General features: G+C 40.9%; 1 protein-coding gene across 5 annotated transcripts in view; it reads left to right on the top strand.

Annotated features, from left to right (window-relative positions):
- Nucleotides 1-23,464, top strand: part of LOC147141753 (metabotropic glutamate receptor 4-like) — a 213,904-nt gene that overhangs the window by 157,962 nt on the left and 32,478 nt on the right. For all 5 annotated transcript variants that reach the window (XM_086040447.1, XM_086040448.1, XM_086040446.1 and 2 more), the window contains 4 exons: nucleotides 1,099-1,234; nucleotides 1,372-1,526; nucleotides 2,298-2,438; nucleotides 14,317-14,517. In XM_086040447.1, coding sequence (XP_085896573.1) covers nucleotides 1,099-1,234; nucleotides 1,372-1,526; nucleotides 2,298-2,438; nucleotides 14,317-14,517 — 633 coding nt within the window. The remainder of the gene's footprint in view (nucleotides 1-1,098; nucleotides 1,235-1,371; nucleotides 1,527-2,297; nucleotides 2,439-14,316; nucleotides 14,518-23,464) is intronic.

Here is a 23,464-nt window from a genome sequence, read left to right as displayed (position 1 = left end):
CTCGTCACCGAAAATTCATGTACGTCACGTCATGTTTTCGTCGTCAAAGAACCACGTTTAGCTCATCATCGTCTGGTTATCGTCATGAAAAAAAAGGGGCGTTAACGAATGAGCTCAGTGAGACAAATATTTACCCCCGAGCAATGTACTCAGAGGTTTTTAGAAAGCAAATGGCTTTTGCAGGGGAACCATGATGTTTTGCTATTTGTACAAATTGTTTTGAGAAATTCACATACTGTTTTGCAAATTTCAATTCTGACTTGGGAAATGTACCAAAGCAACATAATGGAAATTGAGGGGCGGCCACTGTCTTGAGTTAAGACAGTCATTCTAAAAAGAACTGTAGAATACAAAGGTACACATTTACATGAAATGTAAACATTTGAAACACTTTCCAACTCATAAGACTTCAAAAGTGCCAAGCTAAAAGAAAGGGTAGCTACAGGAACTGGTCGGTAAAAGAAAGTGAAAATACTAGATTTTCATTGTACGTCTGTATTTCACTTGAGGGTTACAGTGAGCTACTTGCGACGGAAGGCTTTGAATTGAGCACTTCTTTTACCTACCACTTTATGTTAGTTACTTCATTTGTAAATGTCTATTTTTTTTCCTCACTGAGTGTTACCGTTCCAATCAACTTTGGATTTGATTGATTGGCTGGATTTATGGATGAATAGATGGTTTGATTGACACAAGGGATCTACCAATAGCTTCCTGTTTGATTTGCCTTTGCTAACTAAATGTATGACTCAGTTGATATTTCCTACTTTGTTTTTACTTTTGGCCATTAGGGTAAAATGAATGAAAGCAATTCATTTTATCATCAAGTACATTTCTCTCCTTCAGTAGCTAATTATCACACTTGTTGCTCCAATATTGATGTATAAAATGGCAAAAGATCAATCAAGAGTCGAGAATTCCTGGAGCAATTAAGAGGCTTGATGTGTCTTTGAGATGAAAGCTATAGTATGTAATTACAATCAATTAAAACATATTTTTCACAACATGTCTTTCCACTGGCTGCCTGAACTGTCCTTACAAAACATTCGTTATTCAGTCCACATTCATGGATTTCCTGTTTCTGTGTTTGCATTAAAGGAGGTGTATGCATCTCCCAGTCAGTGAAGATTCCCAGGGAGCCCAAGCAGGGCGAATTCGACAAGGTCATCAGACGCCTACGCGAAAATCCCAACGCGAGAGTCGTCATCATTTTTGCCAATGAAGATGACATCAGGTAATTGGCAGAATGCATGGAGAACGGCTAAGCAGAAGGTCTGCTGTGTGATGAATTGCAGAATAAACAGTGGGGCGAGCTGGGGGGGGGTGACCTTATCCCCGTTGACGTTAATTTCATACTCGCCCCTTTTGCAGGCGGCTGCTGCACGCTGCTAAAAAGGCCAACCAGACGGGTCATTTCATCTGGGTGGGCTCTGACAGCTGGGGCTCCAAGATTTCTCCAGTCCTGCACCAGGAGGAGATGGCAGAAGGGGCGGTCACCATCCTGCCCAAGCGCCAGTCCATCAAGGGTAAAGACAGTTTTAGGAGTCGTATATTGGATACCATATTTCCGCAAATAGTTGCTACGGGGCCTCTATTTACTGCAGAGAAGTTTATGGTGGAGAAATGCAGCAAAAAGTCCAAAACCAAGCCAGACTATTTTCAGCAAATAGGTCGTGTTGGTCCCCGGAATTTAAACACGGACACATTGAACATTGTGGAGCAACCACATGTCAGCATCTACTGAAACACTTGAGTTTAAAACTAAATAAAATGACTATTGTGAAGAAATACAGCGAAAAAAACCCAGAATTTGTGTAATCATATTCATAAACCAAAAACCTAAAGGCAGTAAGTTAAGAGATTCACTTTTCATGTGTCTATACATGATTTATATATTTTTGTAATACTATATTTTTAAACCTCTTTTTAAATACCGATGATTCACAACTTTTCAGTTGTATTTCATAATTGTTCCATAAATTCACACCTTTTGCAGAAACACACATTTTGCTTTATGTTTGTTCTTGTCTTATGTATGTGTATGCGAACAATAAACTGGAAACTCCGGTAATTACACTTATAGACTTTTTCTAGATGGGGAAGACGGAGACGTCTATTTTTGGCAGGTGTTTATGTGTCTCAAGTGTAACCTATTGGGGTACGGCATCTATTAGTAGGACGACTACTTGAGGAAATATGGTCATTTGTGAAATAAGAGAAAAGAGAGCACCAATGACGTGTCCACACGTTCTGGAGCCGCATTCCATGTAACAACTGATGTCATTCAATGTGTCCAGGCTTCGATCGCTACTTCATCAGCCGTACGCTGGAGAACAACAGACGGAACATCTGGTTTGCCGAGTTCTGGGAGAACAACTTCAGCTGCAAGCTGAGCCGACACGCTCTTAAGAAAGGCTCCGGGCTCAAAAAGTGCACAAGTAAGTAGTACTTAGGTAGTTATGGATATGGGTATGAATATGACACAAAACACCATCGTGTTGGTTGCACCTCAAAGTTTAAATTCACTCTTCATGAGCAAAATGCAAATATGAAAATGGGTTAAATATTTTGAGGGCTTTTTACAGCCAAAGCGTGTAATAAATACGTTTTGGTTTGTTGCCATCTTGTGTTATCTTGGTAATTATAAACATTTTGTGCAGTGTCGTCCATTCACAGATTTTCACTATTTACAGCAGGGCTTAGTCTCTATCCCTCACAAATAGTGGTGGAACACTGTATTCTTAATGCGGCCATTTACTATAAAAACGTAAAAACGGGATATACTGCGTTATCAGTGAGGTATTCAGCTATACACATTGACCAAAGTGCACTAATAAACACATTACAAACAAGACTTAATATAAATCAAAAAATAAAGCAAAAGCATAGACATTAAATATGGTATAAATATGCTACATTACTGTAAATAAGCTAAATAATTGCTAACAGTAATGTGGTGGTTACCCTAATTTAAAACAAGGCGTGAAGGGGGGGTAGTCAGCCAGGGCCAAGTAAACACTATGTTCAATATTTGTATTATTTATACATTACTGTTTACTTCTATGCTGGCACTGCCCGCTGTTGAAATCATTTATAGTTGCTTACAGTTTGTGCAATCTAGCTTTTATTCTGTGAATGTTTAAACAGCCACAACGGATAGGTGTAATTTCATATGTTACGGACACAGATAAATTCCAGTTACAGGCACTAAATTGGAATTAGGCACCTTGACCTGCAGTGGAAATCCAGCCATATTTGTTTTTAGAATTGCATGGCCTGATTAAATGTTATCAAGGATACAGATTCCAAACTCATTTCCACCAACCCAAATTCAAAGTCTCCCATTCAAGCTAAATTACACTTCTTGAGGCAGCATGCGTGCACACACGCTCGGCAGGGAGTCGAGGCAGCGACCCTCATGCTGTGAAGCGCCACTGAGTCAGCGCGCTGCCCCGAGGCCACGCGAATCCACGCTCACTCGCTACTTTCCATGCAGATGTTGGTATTTAAGAGCTACAATGTGTTGTGATGTGGAGTATGTGAGCCCACGCTAACACTGAGCTGTGCTTAAAATGCTGTGCCAAAACAAAATTGTTTATTTTTATATTTGCGTTTTTAGTTTTGTGTCAAATGGACATTTAATGTGGCTGTCAGAAATTGTATTATTATCATTATTATTATTATTGCTTTTTATTTAGTCACTGATGGCGTAGTGGTACACACGCATCAGTTGTGTGTGGGCAGCGTGGGATCGGTTCCCGCTCAGTGACGGTGTCTGTGTGTGTGCCCTGCGACTGGCTGGCGACCAGTTCGGGGTGTAGTCTACCTTTCGCCCATTGTCAGCTGGGATAGGCTCCAGCATCTCCCGCGACCCTGTACAGGATAAGCGGTTTGGAAGATTTATTATTTAAAGTTTGGCACACACATATAGATAATCAGGAGAAAGTTGAGTACTTTCCCTGTCTTGTGTCAGCAGAAAGCTTGATTATTGAATGTCACTACAATATTATCCAGAATGATTATCCTGTGGTGTGGGCTGTGTTAGAAAATGATTTCTCCTCCCCGATGTGCTTGGAAATCTAAATGTTACACCTGTGCAATATTTGCAATTGCAAATCTATTTGACTGTGGCCAACACAAGCTCGGCTGAGTCGCGGACGCCATGATTGTACAAGGAATCGCAACTCTGTTAGTGTAAAGTCATTGAAGGATTTCACATGAAACGTGTAAAATCAACCATTGGGGGTCTCCAGAGAGGGAATGCCAAAGCGAGACCTGTGGGGGATGACACTGATACATGGCTCAGTCACAGTGACCTATGCTGGCTGGCCACTGGGAATTCTGGTGAGCTCCTCCGAGAATGCCGGCAACGCTCCAATAGCAACAGCACTTCACTACCGCTATAGCCAACATATCAATTAAGGAGATCTGTATGCAGTTGGTATTACACATTGCTAGGCGAATGGTGTGTTATTGTGCCTTTGCGAGGCAATATATTGTAAATATTGTGATTCATCAGTATAAATGGCATTTAAAATGAAAAGTAAAACATCTGCTATCAGATTCTAAAATACTGTAAACTTTGCAATAAAATCAAAACTAAATATACATGAACTAGCATATAGTGGTACCTCAATTTACAAACTTTATTCAATCTGTGACCTTGTTTGTGCCTTTATTTATTTATGTGGTTTTTTGAGGGGGCGTTTACAGCCAACCGTAACCTTTAAATCATCATTAGGTCTAATTCAGAGTGAAAACAAAACAAAACAAAACAAAAAAAACAGCACAACTATCGTAATGAGTTACGTACAGAGCCAGTGACGGTTAAAATAGCCCGAGAAGCACAACACAGAAACGTCCACTCATCCTTGCTGGGCATGACAAAACATGTATGTAACTAAAGGCAATTTTTCTACAAAACGTTTGTGCCTAATTTGAAAAAGGGGTTTGTGTGGGAGGAAACCAGAGTGCCCGAAGCAAGCATGGGAAGTACATGCAAACTCGATATTCAAACACAGAACTTCGGATCTACGAGGCAGACTTGATGACCGGAGTATAATCAGCGTCCTGCTCGGCTCGTGATCAAACGATGAGGAGGCTTGAGCATAGACCGAAAAAAAATAGACGTGTCTTTTATCTGTGTACGAATAGATGTAAAATTGATATTGATTAATGTTGAAAGGGGAGGTAAGGCGCGGCGCAAGCACTTCATTTATGCTGCTTATTAAAGATATGAGCGAGAGAAAGCAGCAGGTAGAGTAAATGCTGTTTTGCTAAAAATGTTGCTCGGAGGTGGTGGCTGCACTGGAGGAGCAATCACAACATGATGAAATTATTTAATGACCTAGTCTGGTATGATGGCATTGAATAGAACCAGTAAACTGCACCAGCTGAGAGGATGGGCAGATGCTTGCGGAGGGAGAAGAGTTGCTAGCGGACCAGGCAGAGTTTAAATGTAATACAAGACATTTGTACCTTTTCAACTAATCGCACAGGACACAAATTGTTTTTATAGCTGCAAATTAAAATGCAATTAAAAAGCCTCCCAGACGATACATTTTGGCCAAATGAACATTCACTTTATTTCTTTGTCCAGGAAATATCTTTTTCACATGATAGATTAATATAATTGTTTTAAGGGAGTAATTCCTAATAAGTGCTCCACGGGAAATTACCCAACTTCACTTCATTGGTCTAAAAATGATTTATCTATCTATAACAGCGATGTGTAGTAATGGGAAAATGAAGCTTTAAATTTGTTTCATAAAGCAGTTGTATTGTTTTGACTCTTCTAGATGGCACTGTTGGTTGAAAGAAATGGGTTTAAATAATTGCAAGTCAGTGTTCTTTCAGCCCTATGTTGAACAGAGAGTGCCATCTAGAGGGCTTAATAAACATAACTGGTTTATGAAGCATCTTGAAGCTTCATTTTCCACAACTTTTCCACTAGATGGCACAAGGTACTGTATAACCTATGTACACCTGTTGCCATTCATAGACACAGTTTTAATGAATGCACAGATTAGTTAGTTTCTGCTAAACAGATTTTAAGGAGTCTTTCCTTTTCACTCACTTTTCCCTCCACACTCTTGCCGCAAGTATGAGTCACTTCTGTCCAACGCTCAGACTCCGACCCCACTCGTCATGGTAAATACGGACTTGATGCAATTGCCATTGGCCCTGCAGTATATGGGCAGGGTCTACAGCCGCTCACTTGCATGAGACAGAGGACACAATTTGAGTAATCCGGACATCTGGTCAACCTGCCAATTGTTACAATTGACGGGCACTGACAAAAACCAAGGCAGGGTGTCAGTTATTTTTTATGCAGAAAACGTCTTGGGTCGTTTGGGGCTCCATATTATCACTTTGCAGTGTAAAAGCCTTGATCAACAGCAGTCTGTAATGTCCTTGGCACTACTTCAGCGTGCTTCATCTTGTTGTCAAGTGGTTGACAATTATCCAAGTAGAGGGATGGATTAGGTTAGGTAGATAATGTGTTAATCCCCAAGGAAACTCTGGTGTACAAAAATTTAAAAAGTCAAATTGCTGCACTTCTGTTCGTCCTTGAGCTGACCCACCACCTCTTCTCGCCGTTTCTATTGCAGAAACTTGGGAGACACATTTTACAAAGACTCGTCACCATTTGATCCTCTTTTTCTGCCCAGCAACAGCGCGAAATTCAGGTTGCTTCCTATTTGGCTATCACTCCATTTGACGTCACAATCACAGAGTGTGTGGATTGGCCGAACACTATGTTGACCACACGCATAAGGATCTGCCATTGTAAATATTGAACATGTTTAAAGGTTGTTGCCATGTGTGTACACTGCTTAATGAGCTATTGGTACACTTCCGATTCTAAAGTTCGTGGCTCAGCCCAACTCAGTGTTGACCACACAAAATATTGTACAGGTTGAGTATTCGATGGTTCGCTCAGTCTATTTTATGAACAGATAAATGACAAAAAATCACTCTTAACACACACCATGGGATAATCGCCAAGGACAATCTTCAATAATCTGGCCTTTGCTGACCTAGATCAGATGGTGTGGGGGGTGCAGCAAATTCGGCCTAAATGTTGACGTGTGTAAATAGTTACATCTCGTGACATGATCACATAGCCCATGCCTCAGCCAAACTCAGTGCTTACCACACACAGATGGATTTGTGAACATGAATATTCAACGGGTGTAACATTTATGATGGATGGCCCTGACTGTTTTTTGAGCTGAGCAGAGTGTAAAAGTCACTCTTAACACACCATGCACTACAGGGTAATCACTTAGGATAATCTTCCATATTTGAGCCTTTGTTGACTTTGATTAGAAAAGGCTTATAATTGGCTTGATCGTTGATGTGTCATTCTTGCTTTAATAACTATTGTTCCATTTCACATCACATGTAAGGAGAATTACTCATTCCAGTGGGCATCCGATGTCAATTCAACATCTGTATGACATCAAAAGCATTCAATTGAACCAACTGACTGAATGACATCAAAATCATTCAATTGATGTCATACTGATGTTGAATTGACATCAGATGCCCAATTGGATAATAATCTTTCAGAGAAATCCGATAATCTGACCTTTGCTGATTTAAAAAAAAAAATACTCAAATTCTGCCCAATGATCACTATGTGCGTACACATCTTTAGCAAGGCGGCCTGCCAGCAACCTTTCTATCGCCATTAACATCAGTTCTTTCTCTCATCATATTGAATGCTTATATGTTACGACTGAGTCAGTGTGTAAAGAATTTGGGAGTAGTATCTTTAAATAAAAATCAGGAAAGTCTGCCTGTGAATGAGAATTCAATCTCGGCATCACTGGCCTTTAAACATAGCCGCTGAAAGAATGATAGCGTCCATGAAAGCTCCAGACTGGAGAGCCTAGATGAGACGGCAACGACGTTGAGGAGCAAAGTGTCCTGAAACGTCAATAGAAAGTTAAGCGTGGGTGGCCTGTCGACGGCCCCGCCGGAGCGCCATTGCTCTACCGCCCACGCTCGTTCACAGAATCCCAGAGGCTTCTTCTTCATGTCGGCCAAACTGGGTCCAATCAAAGCCCCTGTGGCCTTTTAATTACTGCAGCCGTACCCTCCCGACGATTGTTTGAAAATCTCAAGGGATAATCGTTAGAATGGCGAGGAGATGAGATGTGGCTGAGATGGGGTGACGGCTGCTGATTTGGGGGGGTCTAGCACCTTTCAGATTGAAGTGGGGATTGAAAATGGCGATGCCAGTTGAATGATAAACAACCTGATGTTAGAAAATGCATGAATAAGCAAGGCCATCAGTCCATAATCTCATCAGAAAACATATTTAGCATATTTAATGACTCATGTACTCTAATTGGTACAAAGTGAACATTTATAATCAACATAGCAAAGGCCATTACAGCAAAAAGAAAGATTGTGTGTTATTTTATTCACGTATGCAAGTGAAGATGAGACGTGTGACATTAGATGTGCACAAACACACAATAACAAAACCACTTAACCTTTATCATGCATATGAATATCAAATGAAAATTACGCAAATCAGCTGTGATTGTAAACACAACTAGAGAAATGCTCTGTTCAATGTTTTGTTATTTGCAAACACTTAACATTTACCCCTGTGTGATTACAGCTGAACAATCAAGATTGTATTTCTAACTAAGAAATTTGAAAAATGCTCTTTCGTAACTGCACACGTAACTGCACTGCAAAAAAAAAAAAAAAAAAAAAAAAAATCAACCTCAGTCACTCTCACAAAAATTCTCAATTCAATGATCCTCAGTTTAACACAGTTCAATTCATATTTAAATGTCTTCAAGCCAAAGCCCCAAACATGAAATTGTACTGCATGCATTATAATTTACTCCCGAACGGACCTTATGGGGAATGTCAAATGACCAAACCGGAAAACATTTCTGTGGCAGGAATTGTAGATGTTGTCCTGCAAATGCGATGGACATTGGTCATGGTCATCTTTGATTGCTCTTAAAGACATTTTGTGTAAAATGAAGAAATTGTAGATTTTTACTATTTCTACAGGTACTCTGTCCCGGTTTTGTCCCATAGGACTCACTAGTAACCTAAACCACAAGGTGTTTTGCCGAATGCAGAAGTTGGTTGAGCATAACCCCTAAGGAGGCCTAACTGTACAGTGCATTTATTCATATTCCAATTTTTCCGTACGGAACTGAGGAGTTCCCACACGGAACATTTGGTAAGAGAATGGATGTTTAACTGCCTCATGCTCTCACCACACATATACTCCTTAAACAAACACATTGCAGCTCAGCTTCTGGCTGGCAGATGTCAAGGTTAGCAAACGTTCCAGAGGCCTCTCCGAGGCGCTTTTAATGTAGCTGTTACTGTTGCACTTCAATTAATAAACGACAAAACTTAAATGTTTATATTAACAGTAATCCCTCACAGAGTCGCGGTTCAACGATGAAGAGTACACATTTTTTTCTGTGGATTTTTTTCCCCAGGTATTCACTGAAAAATCGAATGTATTAGCATTTATTAAATCTTTCCATGACCATAAAGGAATACAAACAAAATTCCGACATGTAAAAGAAATGGCTCTATCTGAAGAGCCTCTAAGAGGCTGTTTGAAGTGAGTTAACTTGACCTAATTTGAGATCACCTCGGTTCAATTCTAGCAGAGCTGGGCATACCATCTCAGGGTTGGATGGACGGCCATTTTGTGGACGGGCGGACGTAGGATGTGAAGTCTTTTAAAAAGGACGGTCCGTCTAAGCAATGATGGGAGTATGTTTTCGTCCGTCCCACTAATCGTCCCTAACCCGGTCAAATACCGACTGACGTGCATTTGGGTTCTTTTAAAAAGCAATACCACTGTTCTCTTCTGTGATACCACAGACCTGCCTTTAGCTGCCTGCACAGTGCACAGCACTTTCAACGTTCCCTACAACGACCCTGTAACATTGCAGAGGCATAGTCTCCCGCTAGTGATTCAACACATGTAACACCATGGATAACGCCACATGCATGACGCCACACAGACGACTGACAGAAACATGCCCTGCCTGTCTTGTGTAATCCGGGATAAATTATGTATTGGGCGTAGGAAAAGAGTGAATAGCAATTTTGTTTTGTTTACCAACTGTTAATATTTACATACATATCCCTTTGCATGCGAAGTAGGTCCTTATCTGGGACTGGAACATCTCTTAAGCGTAAAATCTCTGTCAGCGCCACCATGACCCGGAAGTGGAAGTCTTTTGTTTCCTTCTCAATATCCATCCATCCATTATCGATACCGCTCACCCTCACAAGGGTCGCGGGGCGTGCTGGAGCCTATCCCAGCTGTCTTCGGGCAGTAGGCGGGGGACACCCTGAATTGGTTGCCAGCCAATTCTGACGCAACGACGGAAGTGCTTTAAAGGGATTTGGATCAGAGGATGATTATTTTTATTAAGGACGATTATTTTTATTAAGGACAGAGGGACAAGGACTGAGGAGTACCCAGGTCACGGGCATAGGACGGACCAGCATAAAAATGTAAATTGCCCATCTCTGGATTTTAGTTTCTGCAGTGCGACTGGTTGCCAATCAACCACACACGCATTCATAATTTTATTTAGTCTTCAATAAACCTAATGGTTATGTTTGGAATGTGGGCGGAAACCAGAGTACCCCAAACTTCTGAATTGTGAGGCAGTCGTGCCAACCACTTGTGCTGCTTGGATCATTAACAGTCATGCAAAAAATTAGGAAACCTCCCCTCCAGCATCTTGGTCTCCGAGGCAACAACAGTTCTGATTAGCCGCCTGGATGAGAGCAACACCGATGACACCAGTGCGTTTTTTGAGGGAAAAAGTCAGAGCAGTTAGAGCCCTCACACAAAAAAAGCTGTGTACAGCACTTTTTTCCACAGTGTTCACTCATTGGAAATAATTGAAAAGAGAGCAAGTTGTCCACCTGTTGACTGGCAATTTCATTCCGAACTACCGTATTAGTAGCTGCAGCTCGACGATTAGCCGTCGCTGCTAATTATTCAAGGCTTAATCCACGCCTCTTTCAAACGGCATGTGGCGGGGGCGAATACGTTGGGACTGCGTATTGCATCTGCTTCTTGTGTGCACCTCTAACCAATTAATCGTCCCCCCCCCCCCAAAAAAAAAGCTTTGCAACAGCCTTGGTCGGGATTAATGAACTCCTATCACAAGTTATTACATTGAGTGGATTATCTGAGCAAATGTATGTCCACATTTGCTGCGTGCCTAATTTCTCTCGCTTGGGCTCTGTAAGTGAATTCCAACCCCGACTATGGTTTATGCAATTCATTAGTGCTATATAATTTGAAGTTAATGAAAAATGACAAGTATGCACTGTTGGTAAAAGATAATGGCAAATGAACATGGAAACTTTACCATTCGCAGGCAAATCCATGTAATCCTGCTGCGGGGACAAGCAGGAGATTTTCCCCCTTTCACTGATAAGATTTCCCGCAGGACAGAAAAAAAAAAAAAACTCCGACCTGCACTCCACATATTGGAATTGATTCTCTCGTCAGCAGCGCTCCACATATTTAGCTTCCAGCTAATTGCGACAGGCAAGGCCCTGTCTGTTCGGCGACAATATGAGAATTAACCCGCAGAGGACCGATGCAGGTGCCCCATCATTCTGAGCAGGTTGGCGCGGAATTGCGCTGTCCCAACCGCTCTGCTCCACTAAGTGACACACTGACAAATGAAGTTGTTGCGCATAGGCTCAAGATATTGACTTGAACTATTGGCTCAGGTAGAAACAGGCGTGTTTACCTCTACCCAGTAAATGATGTTTCTGTCTCTGTTTTGTTGGTAAATTTAGGACAAAACTATTAAACCGATTTCCAGGAAAGCTATGAATGTATACTGTGCAGCGCTTTACAAATGCATTCGTCCATCCCTCATTCTTCACTAGTATCCCAGTTCCTACCGAGTGGTGGCTGATTTCCTCCAAATTTCAGTTCAATCTTTGTCTTATCAGACCAAATAATTTTCTTTCTCATGGTCTGAGAGTTCTTCAGGTGACTTTTGGTAAACTCCTGGGTGGGCTGCCATGTGCCATTTATTAAGGAGTGGCTTCCGCCTGCCACTATATAATAATACAAAATAATAACAAAGGCCTGATTAGTGGAGTGCTGAAGGGATGATTGTCCTTCTGGAAGGTTCCTTTCTCTCCACAGAGAATTGTGGAACTCTGACAGAGTGGCCATCAGGTTCTTTGTCACCTCCCTGACTAAGGCCCAGGTCCATCGATTGCTCACTTTAGACTGGTGACCAGGTCTTGGAAGAGTCCTGTAGAGGGAACCTCTCAAGGAGGATCAGGGGAAATATGATGCACCTGATCTCAATTTTGAGTGGAAAAGGCTGTGAATACTTATGTCAATGTGATGTCTTGCATTTTTATTTTCAATAACTTAGCAAAAAAAATAAAACATTCATGTAGTCATTACGGGGTGTTGTGTGTAGAACACTGAGGAAAAAAGTAATTTACTTATTATAATTCATTAATTATAATGAAGTAATGTATTATTTATTTTGGAATGAGGCTGGAATGTAACAAAATGTGGAAAAAGTGTGTACTTTCCAGATGCATTACATGGCCATCCCAAGTATTTTCATGGCCCTAAATTAAATTGTATTTGTTCCCAAAAGACTTAGAACACAGCCGCCAAATTACAAGGCGGTACACAGTACAGTGTGTGCATGATCTATGCGCTTGTTGTGGTGCACATTATACAGGCTCCCTTGGGTTGGGCGTTGTTTGAATTTGAATGAGTCCAGTTCCAAATGATTCTCCATTCCAATTCTTTTCGGGAGAAGAATCAAAAATGTTTGCATGGTTTAAATCAGGGCTGTCCAGACTACCGCCATTCATTTTTGGTTTTTTAAAACAAAACAGTTTTGTTTAAAAATTAAAAACACTGGGTACTGTCAACAAAGGATATTGCTTACTTTCTTGTTTTCAAACAATCACACATCATTCGGTTGGGACTACTGGCCACTCCAAAATCCTGAAAAAATAATGAATGTTTTGCTTTTCAACCCAGCTGGTTTAAACTAATAAAGTTTGTGGCTCTTGTTTTTTTTTTTAACTATATGTGGCCCTTGGATGATTTTTGTAGAGATTTTGGATTGGACTTTTTACTTTTAATTAGCTTTACTATGAATTTCTCTCAGGTTTTTTTTTTAATTACCGGTAGGTAATATTAATATCAAACCTATGAACGTGAATTTATGTTAGTAATTTTCTTTTCACAGGAGTATAGGTTACACATCCACAAGACAACTCACATGAAAATACATTTACGCATAACTGTAAATGAGTGTAGACATATTGCTCGCACTGATGGGCTAAGATAAATGGTGTATACAAAACAAAATAGCTTGGCAACCTAGTTCGGATTAGAAGGCAGACACAATATGAACTCCCAAAAAGTTGTTGCGGAAAATGATCATATCTGCCTTTTCAGGAAAGGTGCCTAGTATCTATTGCTGCAGTTGAGAACACACACCCTATCGTAAACATATACTTTGCTGCTTCTTCGCATTTTGGCCCATAGCTGCCTCAATTTTGGCAATAAACATATTTTATTGTGCCATTCAGCCAATTATGACATCACTGACTAGGCTGGCTGAGGCTTGCAGTGGGAGAGAGCTCGTCAAAGAACAGCACCATTAACTTGTACAGGTCGTGTAACCTCCTTTGCACAATGTAATCTTATTAAAAGTGTTATTCCAAGGCCAGTGTTCAATTATTTGAAAAAAGTTAAGCAACACTTTCCATCGGTGCTGTGTGCACCGAAGAACCGGCGCACTAACTCCGGTTATTCCGGGCATTGGAACGGGGAACCGGGAATTTAAAATGGGAATGATTCCAGGAAAATCGGAATGTTACTCCCGGTGACAATCGATTCTCGAGACTCGATACCAGGTCCAGGCTCCCATAATATAAGTTGTCTCATATTTGTTAAATACACTGTGGTAGGTTGACTCAGGGCATAATTGGCATAAAAGGTTCATGCAGTGTAGCACGCATGCAACACAGGAATTAATGTGCAGCCACTTAGCCATTGTAGCCCTAAAAAAAACCTCATAGGCTGTTCAAGCAAGACCTGCCATGCTGTATGAGGAGTTTTGTTCTTGAGTTGCTAAAAGTGACTTGAAATATGGAGGTGCACATTCTACTAAAATCCACTGGATTTTGAAACTGTTTCTGAATATATGACAACATTAAATGCTCGAGGATTACTTAGTAATTTTCCTAATGACACTAATTGTATGGCACACCACGCCTGTCTTACAGATCAAGAGCGGATCGGGAAAGACTCCAACTATGAGCAGGAAGGCAAAGTGCAATTTGTGATTGACGCCGTCTACTCCATGGCTCACGCGCTGCACAATATGCACCAGGAACTGTGCCCGGGCAAGCTGGGCCTCTGCGCCAAGATGGAGCCCATCAATGGCACGCACCTGCTCAAGCACATACGCCGGCTCAACTTTAAAGGTGAGTTAGCAACCTGTACCAAATTTCACCAAATAAATGTTGCCAAAACGCTCATCTCTGTCATGTGAAACGTGAAAAAAGTAAGCCCTCAAGCTAGCAAAAATGAGTTTTAAAAAATGAGCATGTTTGAAAAGTGTGTCTTCAAACGTAAGAGCCCAAATAATGAGACAGAAAAATAGCCTAAAACTCCCAAGAAAAAGAAAGCTGTATTTATGTCTTTACTGTATAAAAGGAAAAATGATTGAAGATTTTGCTTTCTCGTGAACCATGCATCCATCCGGCCATCCAAATTCAACATTCCCCAGCTGACTTTGCGTGAGAGGCGCGGTTGACCCCTGACTGGTCACCAGTCAATCGTAGGGCATATATAGACAAACAATGATTCACACCTACAGACAATTGAGAATCTTTAATGAACATAACATGCATGTTTGGAAAATATGGAATGCAGCCAGAGAACTTGGAGAAAACCTACGCAAGCGCAGGGAGACCATGCAGACGCCACACAGGAAAGCCAAAGCCAAGATTAGAACCTTGACTAATCTTGACTGAACTGTGTACAAACTATAAGAGCTGGGCATTTGTCTATGCTTTAGAACTATAAGTTCCCGTGTTTACATTTCAGACCTGCCCGATCAGTCCAAGTCAGCCAAACGGCATCGAGAACGGACTTTACCGGTATCACGTCACACGCAGGTGCCTCACTCGTGACACGCAGTCAAACAAATATAAAATAAAAAATAACAGTGTTATATACCTTTCGAACCCACAAATGCAATGACGTGCTCCATCTTGTTTTTATTTCACCGATCACCACACTGTGCGTGTGTGTGCCTGTTTTTGATATGTTTTTTTCTTTATTTGGCGGCGTGTCTGCTTGTGCGGCGCCTGCATGTGATGTGAAAATTACGTTCTCGACGGCGATTGGCTCTCGCCGACGAGGGACTGACTGGGCCCACGTGGGTCGGCCGGAAATACCGGCCAGAAGTTATAGGCGCCTAGATGATGCCCAGCTCTTCAAACTATAGACATTACCGCTAATTTTGACTGAACCCCTTTTACCCCTGAACCAAAACAGCAGCACCGAGTGAGGCACAAATACCGTCTCTTAACGTGTGGATTCTTGCTGCGTGTTCCAGACAGCTTTTGCAGACGTGCATGCAGCCTTCCAGTATATGGGGTGATCATTCTGCAATGTTGTCTACTGGCGACGTATCTTATTTGTTCCGCCTGGTCTGCCTCAATTCTTCCTGTTTCACTGCATTTTATTTGGTCTTAAATTCAGTAAAACTACACATGACATTGTTTAGTATTAATCTAAAAAGTAATTTAAACAAGTCTCACCTCAAAAACCTCATCTTCACATTTTTTAAGATTTGTTCCATGTTAAGAAAGAATGAGTCATATTTTGAACAATATATCAACGAAAGTGCTTAAGAAATCATCGCAAGACTTCCACTTCCACTAATTAGAGTCATACTTTGGAGCGCTATGCTTTGCCACAATGATTTCAAATGCGTTTATGACATCATCCTCAATTGTATAGGTTGTGTATTGCATTTCTTCCTGCCGCTTTTAGTCCTGTCCACATCCCTGGCTGGCATATTAACACAAAAATACCCACTGAGCCACATTTCATATTATTAAAAAAATGAATGGAAGTAATTTAAGACAATAATTATTATTTCATGCAAACTCAAGTGTGTGTGTGTGTGTATGGGGGGGGTGCGTGGGGGTATGCGTGTGCACGTGTATCGGCGGGTTGTGCAGCGTTTGTGTAGATAAATTATTCATTTGAAGTCGTGCTCTGTGTGAGCTATCTTTTTTCTTTCAATTCTAATTAATATCTACTTGTCACTTTGTCAGAATGCCAATTAAATGTTTAATCCATAAGTGTGAGAGAGTTTAAAGACTAGTCAAGGAAAGAAGAAGGGCTTCTCACTGGGAAGTTTTTGTTTGAAAAGACTGTTAATACAGGTCACATTATCTTGGCTCTGGGCAACAGGCCTAGTTTACACTACAGTGGGGACATGAAAGACGATTTTAGGCCAACATTGAATATTAAAAATCAACAATTATCTTTATACAAAAGACATAGAGAGTCAGTTTTGACGAAAATCCTGGGTATTCAAACCCAAGTTAAGGTTGGTAGGATTTGAGGTTAGGGTTAGTATAGTTGTAGAACGTTAGATGTTAGGAGGTTCTTTGGGGGGGTTAATAGGGTTATTTAGGATTGGTAGGATTAGTAATTATGGTTAGTTGGAGTATTGGTAAAAAGGGCTAGTAGTTAGATTTTGGGGGGGTTGCTCAGATTAGAGGTGATCTTTAATAGGGATAAAGGTTTAAGAGTTTTGGCTAGTCAGAGTTAGGGTAAGTAGGTCTAGGAGGTTTTTTTTAGTTAGGACTGGTAGGTTTGGGGGTTGGTTTTAAGAGGGTTACTAGAGTTAGGCTTGGGTGGGGATTAGGATTAGGATGCAATTGAATATGGTCAGGGTTAGGTTATGGTTAGTAGGGTTTGGGTTAAGTGTTAAACCTAAAGTCATATTTGTGTCAGGCCTTCTGGCCTCTGGTGGTCCCCAAGATACTGAAAAAGTGATCAGTGAGTAATGGTGTTGGAATTCTGTATCATTGTAGTAAATTAAAAATTAAATTAAAACGGATCTCAAACCGTACCTTTGATGAATACCATTTCTATTGCTGTTTTATCAGATGTGGAGGATCGATGATCTGAACAGTTTCATTTATTGGCATGGTGTTCAATCTTTACACATTTTGGGTTTCAGTAACACAACTTGGAGAATGAATATGTCATGGTGACCATTAAAGTGTCTCATGGCTCTTTTATCTCGCCAACCTGAATCCCCAGACATCTGCCGAGCAGAGACACTTGCCCAAAGGGACTCTTGACTTCCATTCGGCCCCTTTTGATTTTTTTTTTCTTTTTTGGAGAGGTTGGGGTTGTGGGTTGTGTGGGTGTACTACTGATTAGAAAGACCAGCGAGAAAAAGTTACCCATCACCAAAGAGTAAGATACCCTAAAGACCCAATTGCACTGTTATCTATAATAACGCCATGTCCACACTGATATTTTTCAAAACGTAGTGTGGAACCATTAAAACTCCAAAGTTTGACATTTTCAAGAAAATCTGCCTCAAACGTTATTTGATCCTAGGAAAGTGGAAAAATACTTTTAGGTAATGGTGTGTGGATGCATGTGAGTGTGTGTGTGTGTGTGCGTGTTTAAAAACAGCTTCACATTAAGTCTTTCACAGAGCTACAGTAGGAAAGCATCAAGTCCTTTTAAGAGCAGACAGGATACGACACAATTTTATTGATCCGTCAAACCTTAAATGCATTTATTTCAACAGCGTGCCTGGAGGTTTCATCTGACCAGACAGATTGCCTCCAGGTTACACACAGCACACTCCAGATAATTGCATCAGCCCACAACAAGATATTGAAACTGTCCAGATGTATAAAAGAAGAGCTACAACTGCATTTGCTGGGGGTGTGAATTCTATGTTGACTGAATTTACAAAATAGTGTCATGATACCTGAAACGTGTGATAAATGTGTAATTATGAAGAAAGATCAAGAATCTGGTTATATTTATATTTCTGTCAGGTTTAAGGGTCAAGTTTAGGCCATATTGACTTAGGCAGTAGGCTTATAAAGGTTAGTTTAGTGAAAAAATATTTGCTGGTATGACTGGGTTTCAGAGGTTTATGGGAGTGATAACCGCTGCGGTATGTCCGGTTAGAACATAATACTGTCCAGGTGAGCAATAATCAAACCAGTTTTGTCTCTGCAATCTTTAATTTGCTGGATATGTGTGTGGCTTCTGTAGAACAAATACAAATGAAACAAACATAAGCGACCACCCTGAAATGCCTCGTCAACACGACACCAATTTGCTGCGGTCACAACCATACACACAATTCAAAACAGTACGAGCAACATCAACTGAAATGTCCACAATCAAACTGCAATCACAAAAAGACACTTTATATTGAGTCACATGCTAATGCACGCACACCTTGTAAGTTGGATCGACTAAAGATGGACGTTATGATGACTTTCGTCTGGTAGTTATTGCGGGTCCTGAAATAGGTGACCAAAACATGCCTCACTAAAATTAAGATAGAATTTTCAAACGTGTTACGATGACTTTATTTTCTTTTTTTTTTTTTTTAAATTTCATTTTAAACAACAATCAAGTTTTTATCATCGAAGATTACAAGATGTACATAGAGTTTAGTGTACAATACAGATTAAAGTTATATGAAACAAACTAACAAATAATAAGAAGAAGAACAAATAAGAGTAAAAAGAATAAAGTAAAAATAAAGAAACTAAATAAAAGTTGCTAGGGCTTTTCACATAACATGTAATTGTCGATAATGCAAACAAGATTAAAAGCATTTTTGCTTTTTATAAGTCTCAGGGTCTTTGAAAAACGTTGTGAAAGTAGAAGAAATTTGGTTTCACCTTCAAAAGTTTACATTTGTGTAGAAAAAATGTCCCAAGGATAAGAACAGTGTTGACTAAATAGTCATTATTTGAGTCTTTTAAAACAACACCAAAGGAAACGTCTTCTATAGAAAATCCTCTTAATTGAAAAACCTTCGGCTGAATCCAATCATGTATATCAGTCCATAATGTCCATCAGATTGTGTTTTCCACTGAAATTCAAAATGATAGGATTGAGATGGTTTTGTTGAATCTTCGGAGGATACCTGTCCAAACACTCATCCATGACCATGTTAAAATCTCCTCCCATAGTTACAGAAGCAGTAAAATAAAGAAATGTATGGTTCCCTAAAGCTACAGAGATATCAGAGATCAATTGCCTATTCTGATTCAAGTCATTAAAGCCATAAATGTTGACAAGAATGAAATATTGGTTATCCATATTATGTCCAAAATTGCTCATCCTATGGCCTCGAGTGTGTTTCTTGTAGTAAAATAAAATCCGCTTTTTCGCCCTTACAAAACAAAAATATAGACTTTCTTTTTGTGCTGTTTCTTAAGCCTCTAGCATTCAGTGAAATACAGGAAAAGCAAACATTCATAGAAAAAAAAAAAAAATACCAACTGCTATCAAATCACAGTATTTATAACAAACAAAGGTATGTGAAAAAAATTCAAACACCAGGTCCCGTCAATGTTCAAAACTATAACTTAACCGTTCCACTTAAACAAACTTAATGTGTCAATAAGTCAAAATGTCATTAGAACATGACTTGAAGTGTATACTGTCATTTGGTTGTGTCTCTCTTGCCTTTTTTTTTTTTAAAATTAAATGGGAGGCAAGATCCGCCGACCATCGATATAGCCACCTCCACCTCTGAAGTACGCCCGCTTCTGCTCCGCTCTTGCTTGTTATATTTGTGGCCACAGCGCCGCTCGAGACTCCCTGTCAGCTTTGCAGAGATCCTCCACGAATCTGACGCCCAACTCCTTGCAGATAGGTGAATCTTTGGTCATCTTCCACAGCGCGTCGCGGTGAGATCTCTGTGTGAATTGAATGATGAGTTGCCTCGTTTGGTTTTCTTCCTTTCTGCCAATGCGATGAGCCGAGTCTACGATGTGGTTGATGTTCGGTGCCCACGGACCAGAAATTTTGACCAACAACTTGACAATTTCCTCTTGTGCATCTTCTCCATCAAATTCTTTCATGCCACGGATTCTGAGGTTTCTTCGAAGCTTGTTCCTTTCCAGCTCCAAACCCGATCCATAAGTTCAGTGTTGTTCTTTTTATGGTCGAAACTTCACTTGTTGCGGCAGATAGCTGAGTCTTGCATTCTTTAATTTCTGCTGCGTTGAGCTCAACTGTTTTGACCACATTAGTGAGCAGCAAAGCGTTTTGATTTATTTGGGTATCAAGAGAGTCAACATTGGTGGTCAAGAGTTGTATCGCTTCCAAAACAACCACCATCCCGTTCCCAGTATCAATTTTCTTCGCAAGTTGAGCGGTCTTCATTGGCGAGAATGGTTCTTTCCTTTTTCCGCTTTCACCGATAGCCGTCTTGCTGCTGCTTGCGTAGTAATGACATGCAATCACCTAATTTTTGCCGTTTTTCGTCGCCATAGTAGGGGTTTAATCGCGTTGAAGCACAAAAAACACTTTCCTTGCAAAGAATGAATATTTTTGCGGCCGAAGAAATTCAAGTGGAAGCCAAGTTTGCCAAATTATATTGGGACAGGCAAACAGAGCTCAAAACGTTACCTGGCTCCGGTTCGCCATCTTTCCGGAAGTTTATGTTACGATGACTTTCTGGTCTGATAGTTATCGCGGGTCCTGAAATAGGTGACCAAAACATGCCTAACTAAAATTAAGATGGACTTTTCAAACGTGTTACGATGACTTTCGTCTGGTAGTTATCGCGGGGTCCTGAAGTAAGTGACCAAAGCATGCCTAATTAAAATTAAGATAGAATTTTCAAACGTGTTACGATGACTTTCGTCTGGTAGTTATCGCGGGTCCTGAAATAGGTGACCAAAACATGCCTAACTAAAATTAAGATGGAATTTTCAAACGTGTTACGATGACTTTCGTTTCGTAGTTATTGCGGGTCCTGAAATAGGTGACCAAAACATGCCTAACTAAAATGAAATTTCATTAACAGGCTAACCACCAGAGGGTGCTACGACAGCATGAAGAACCTGGCCTTTTTAACATTTAGGTTTACTAGGATTATGGTCAGTCAGGAGTTAAAGTGAATTTAGTAGTATTTGATAAGAGTTTGGCGGCACGGTGGTCGACTTGTTAGCACGTCCGCCTCACAGTTCAGAGGTCGTGGGTTCGATCCCGGCTCCGGCCTCCCTGTGTGGAGTTTGCATGTTCTCCCCGAGCCTGCGTGGGTTTTCTCCGGGCACTCCGGTTTCCTCCCACATTCCAAAAACATGCATGGTAAGTTGATTGGATACTCTAAATTGCCCCTAGCTGTGATTGTGAGTGCGGATGTTTGTCTCTGTGTGCCCTGCGATTGGCTGGCAACCAGTTCAGGGTGTCCCCCGCCTACTGCCCAAAGACAGCTGGGATAGGCTCCAGCACGCCCCGCGACCCTTGTGAGGAGAAGCCGTACAGATAATGGATGGATGGATGGATGATAAGAGTTTGGGTTAGTAGGGTTTGGGTTAATGACGGGTTAAGGTAAGTGGTCCATGTTAGTGTCATACGCGATAGGGTTTAGTTTTTTTAGTGTGAGCAGGGTGAGCGTCGGTTTGTGGATTTGGGTTGCATAAGGATTAGTAATATTTGCATTACTGCAATGGTCCCCAACCACCGGGCCGCGGACTGGTACCGGGCCATGGGCCGCTTTGGACCGTGGACCGCTTTGGACCGGGCCGCGGCAAACCCCACTCCGTTGACGGCGAAGTCAAGTTGTCGCCATCGCGTAACGCAAATATTAAATGCACTGTAATATTCTTTGAGTTTATGTTTTCCGAGTGGTCCCTGAAGTGCACACAAATGTGATTGGCTCATATGGGTGAGTGATATGATATAGAGAATTTTAATAAAGCAGTACAGTTGACAGCACGTCGTGTGTTAGATTGGCTGACTTTCTTAACCTAAAACAAGACATGCACAAGCTAGCATCTCCGTCGCGTAACGCTAAAATTGCCAATATCACTAGAAAATGACTAAAACAAACAGACGTATTGCCACCCTCATCCCCATCCCTACCTACCGAATCCCCTCCCCGCACATCAACCACTCCGCCCCCGCCGCCGCCACTGCCTCCACCAAAGCTTACGGTAATTAGTTACAGGGCCGGGCAGCAAACGGTATAGATTTGTATGAACCGGTCCATGGCAGAAAAAAGGTTGGGGGCCACTGAGTTACTGGAGATGGAGCTAGGGCATAGTAAGGGTGTGGTTAGGCTTGGGTTAGCGGTAATTCTTTTGTTAAGTTGCTCACTTTTCTTATGATAATTCATTCTTGGGTCATAGCCAGCGGGAATCTATTGTTCCACACTGGTGTGTGTGTCAGCGGTTTTGGTGGGTAGCCGCTAAAAATAATGACAAGGCCTACAAAGTATCATGGGCTTCTTGGGTTTCTCATGCGATGAGGATGAAATTTCAAAAAGCTCCTTAAAGAGCAAGAAGCTCACAGGGAGTTGCTAAAACCCATTTATCTGCCATATCTCAGCACATTGTCTGGAGGGTGCACGCTAAGCTAGCTGACGACAGATAACCTTTTCGAAAAACCGGAACATAATCTCCAGATAGTTCTCATAATCTGCTAATATCTGTGTGATTCTTTACGTTCTCTCCAATCACATTTTCCACACTGACAAATCTAGAGTTAGAGCCCCTTTTTTCTTCATCGTGAATCAATTTCACAGCTCACTTTCAGCCCATTCAGCAGCAGAGCTGACAAAGCACAAATACTCAAACACATCCACTGCGACTCTCTTTAGACTTCTTCTCACTCCAATTGGTCAAGAGCAGAAAAACATCTTCTCATCAGTCTTTCCTGTCTCCTGCGATCTCCTCACAAAAGTGTTTATTTTGTTGTCTCTCTTTTTTGTCCTCCAGCAGACTTAAATCTCACAAATGTATTGCTTTTCTCAAGACGCAAGCATTATGAATCTCAAACTGTACCTGCTGCTAATTTTAAAAATCCATTTGGCCACAGTGTATTTTAGGTCACAGAAACAGATGTTGTAGAGCAATTGTAAACGTACTCAGAGGATGTTACCATATGAAGGGAAACATGCATTTGATCTTACATGATATTTACAATGGACAAACAAGGCATTTATTTTTTTTGCCACTGCTCCTTCATTCCTGTGAGGTGGAGAAATACATTTTTAGAAACAATCATGCAAGTGTTGACCTAGTGATATTGTATTACTGCATTATCATGTTTACAATCCAAACCGTCCTGATCAAAATCGGTTGACTTGATTACTTTGCAAACAGCAACACGTATCATTAA

Source organism: Filicampus tigris, chromosome 9 (genome assembly GCF_054856515.1).
Source record: "Filicampus tigris isolate MCC_2025a chromosome 9, RoL_Ftig_1.0, whole genome shotgun sequence".
NCBI lineage: Eukaryota > Metazoa > Chordata > Actinopteri > Syngnathiformes > Syngnathidae > Filicampus > Filicampus tigris.
Note: the sequence above shows the minus strand (reverse complement) of the source record. Positions and strands in the feature narration are given on the sequence as shown.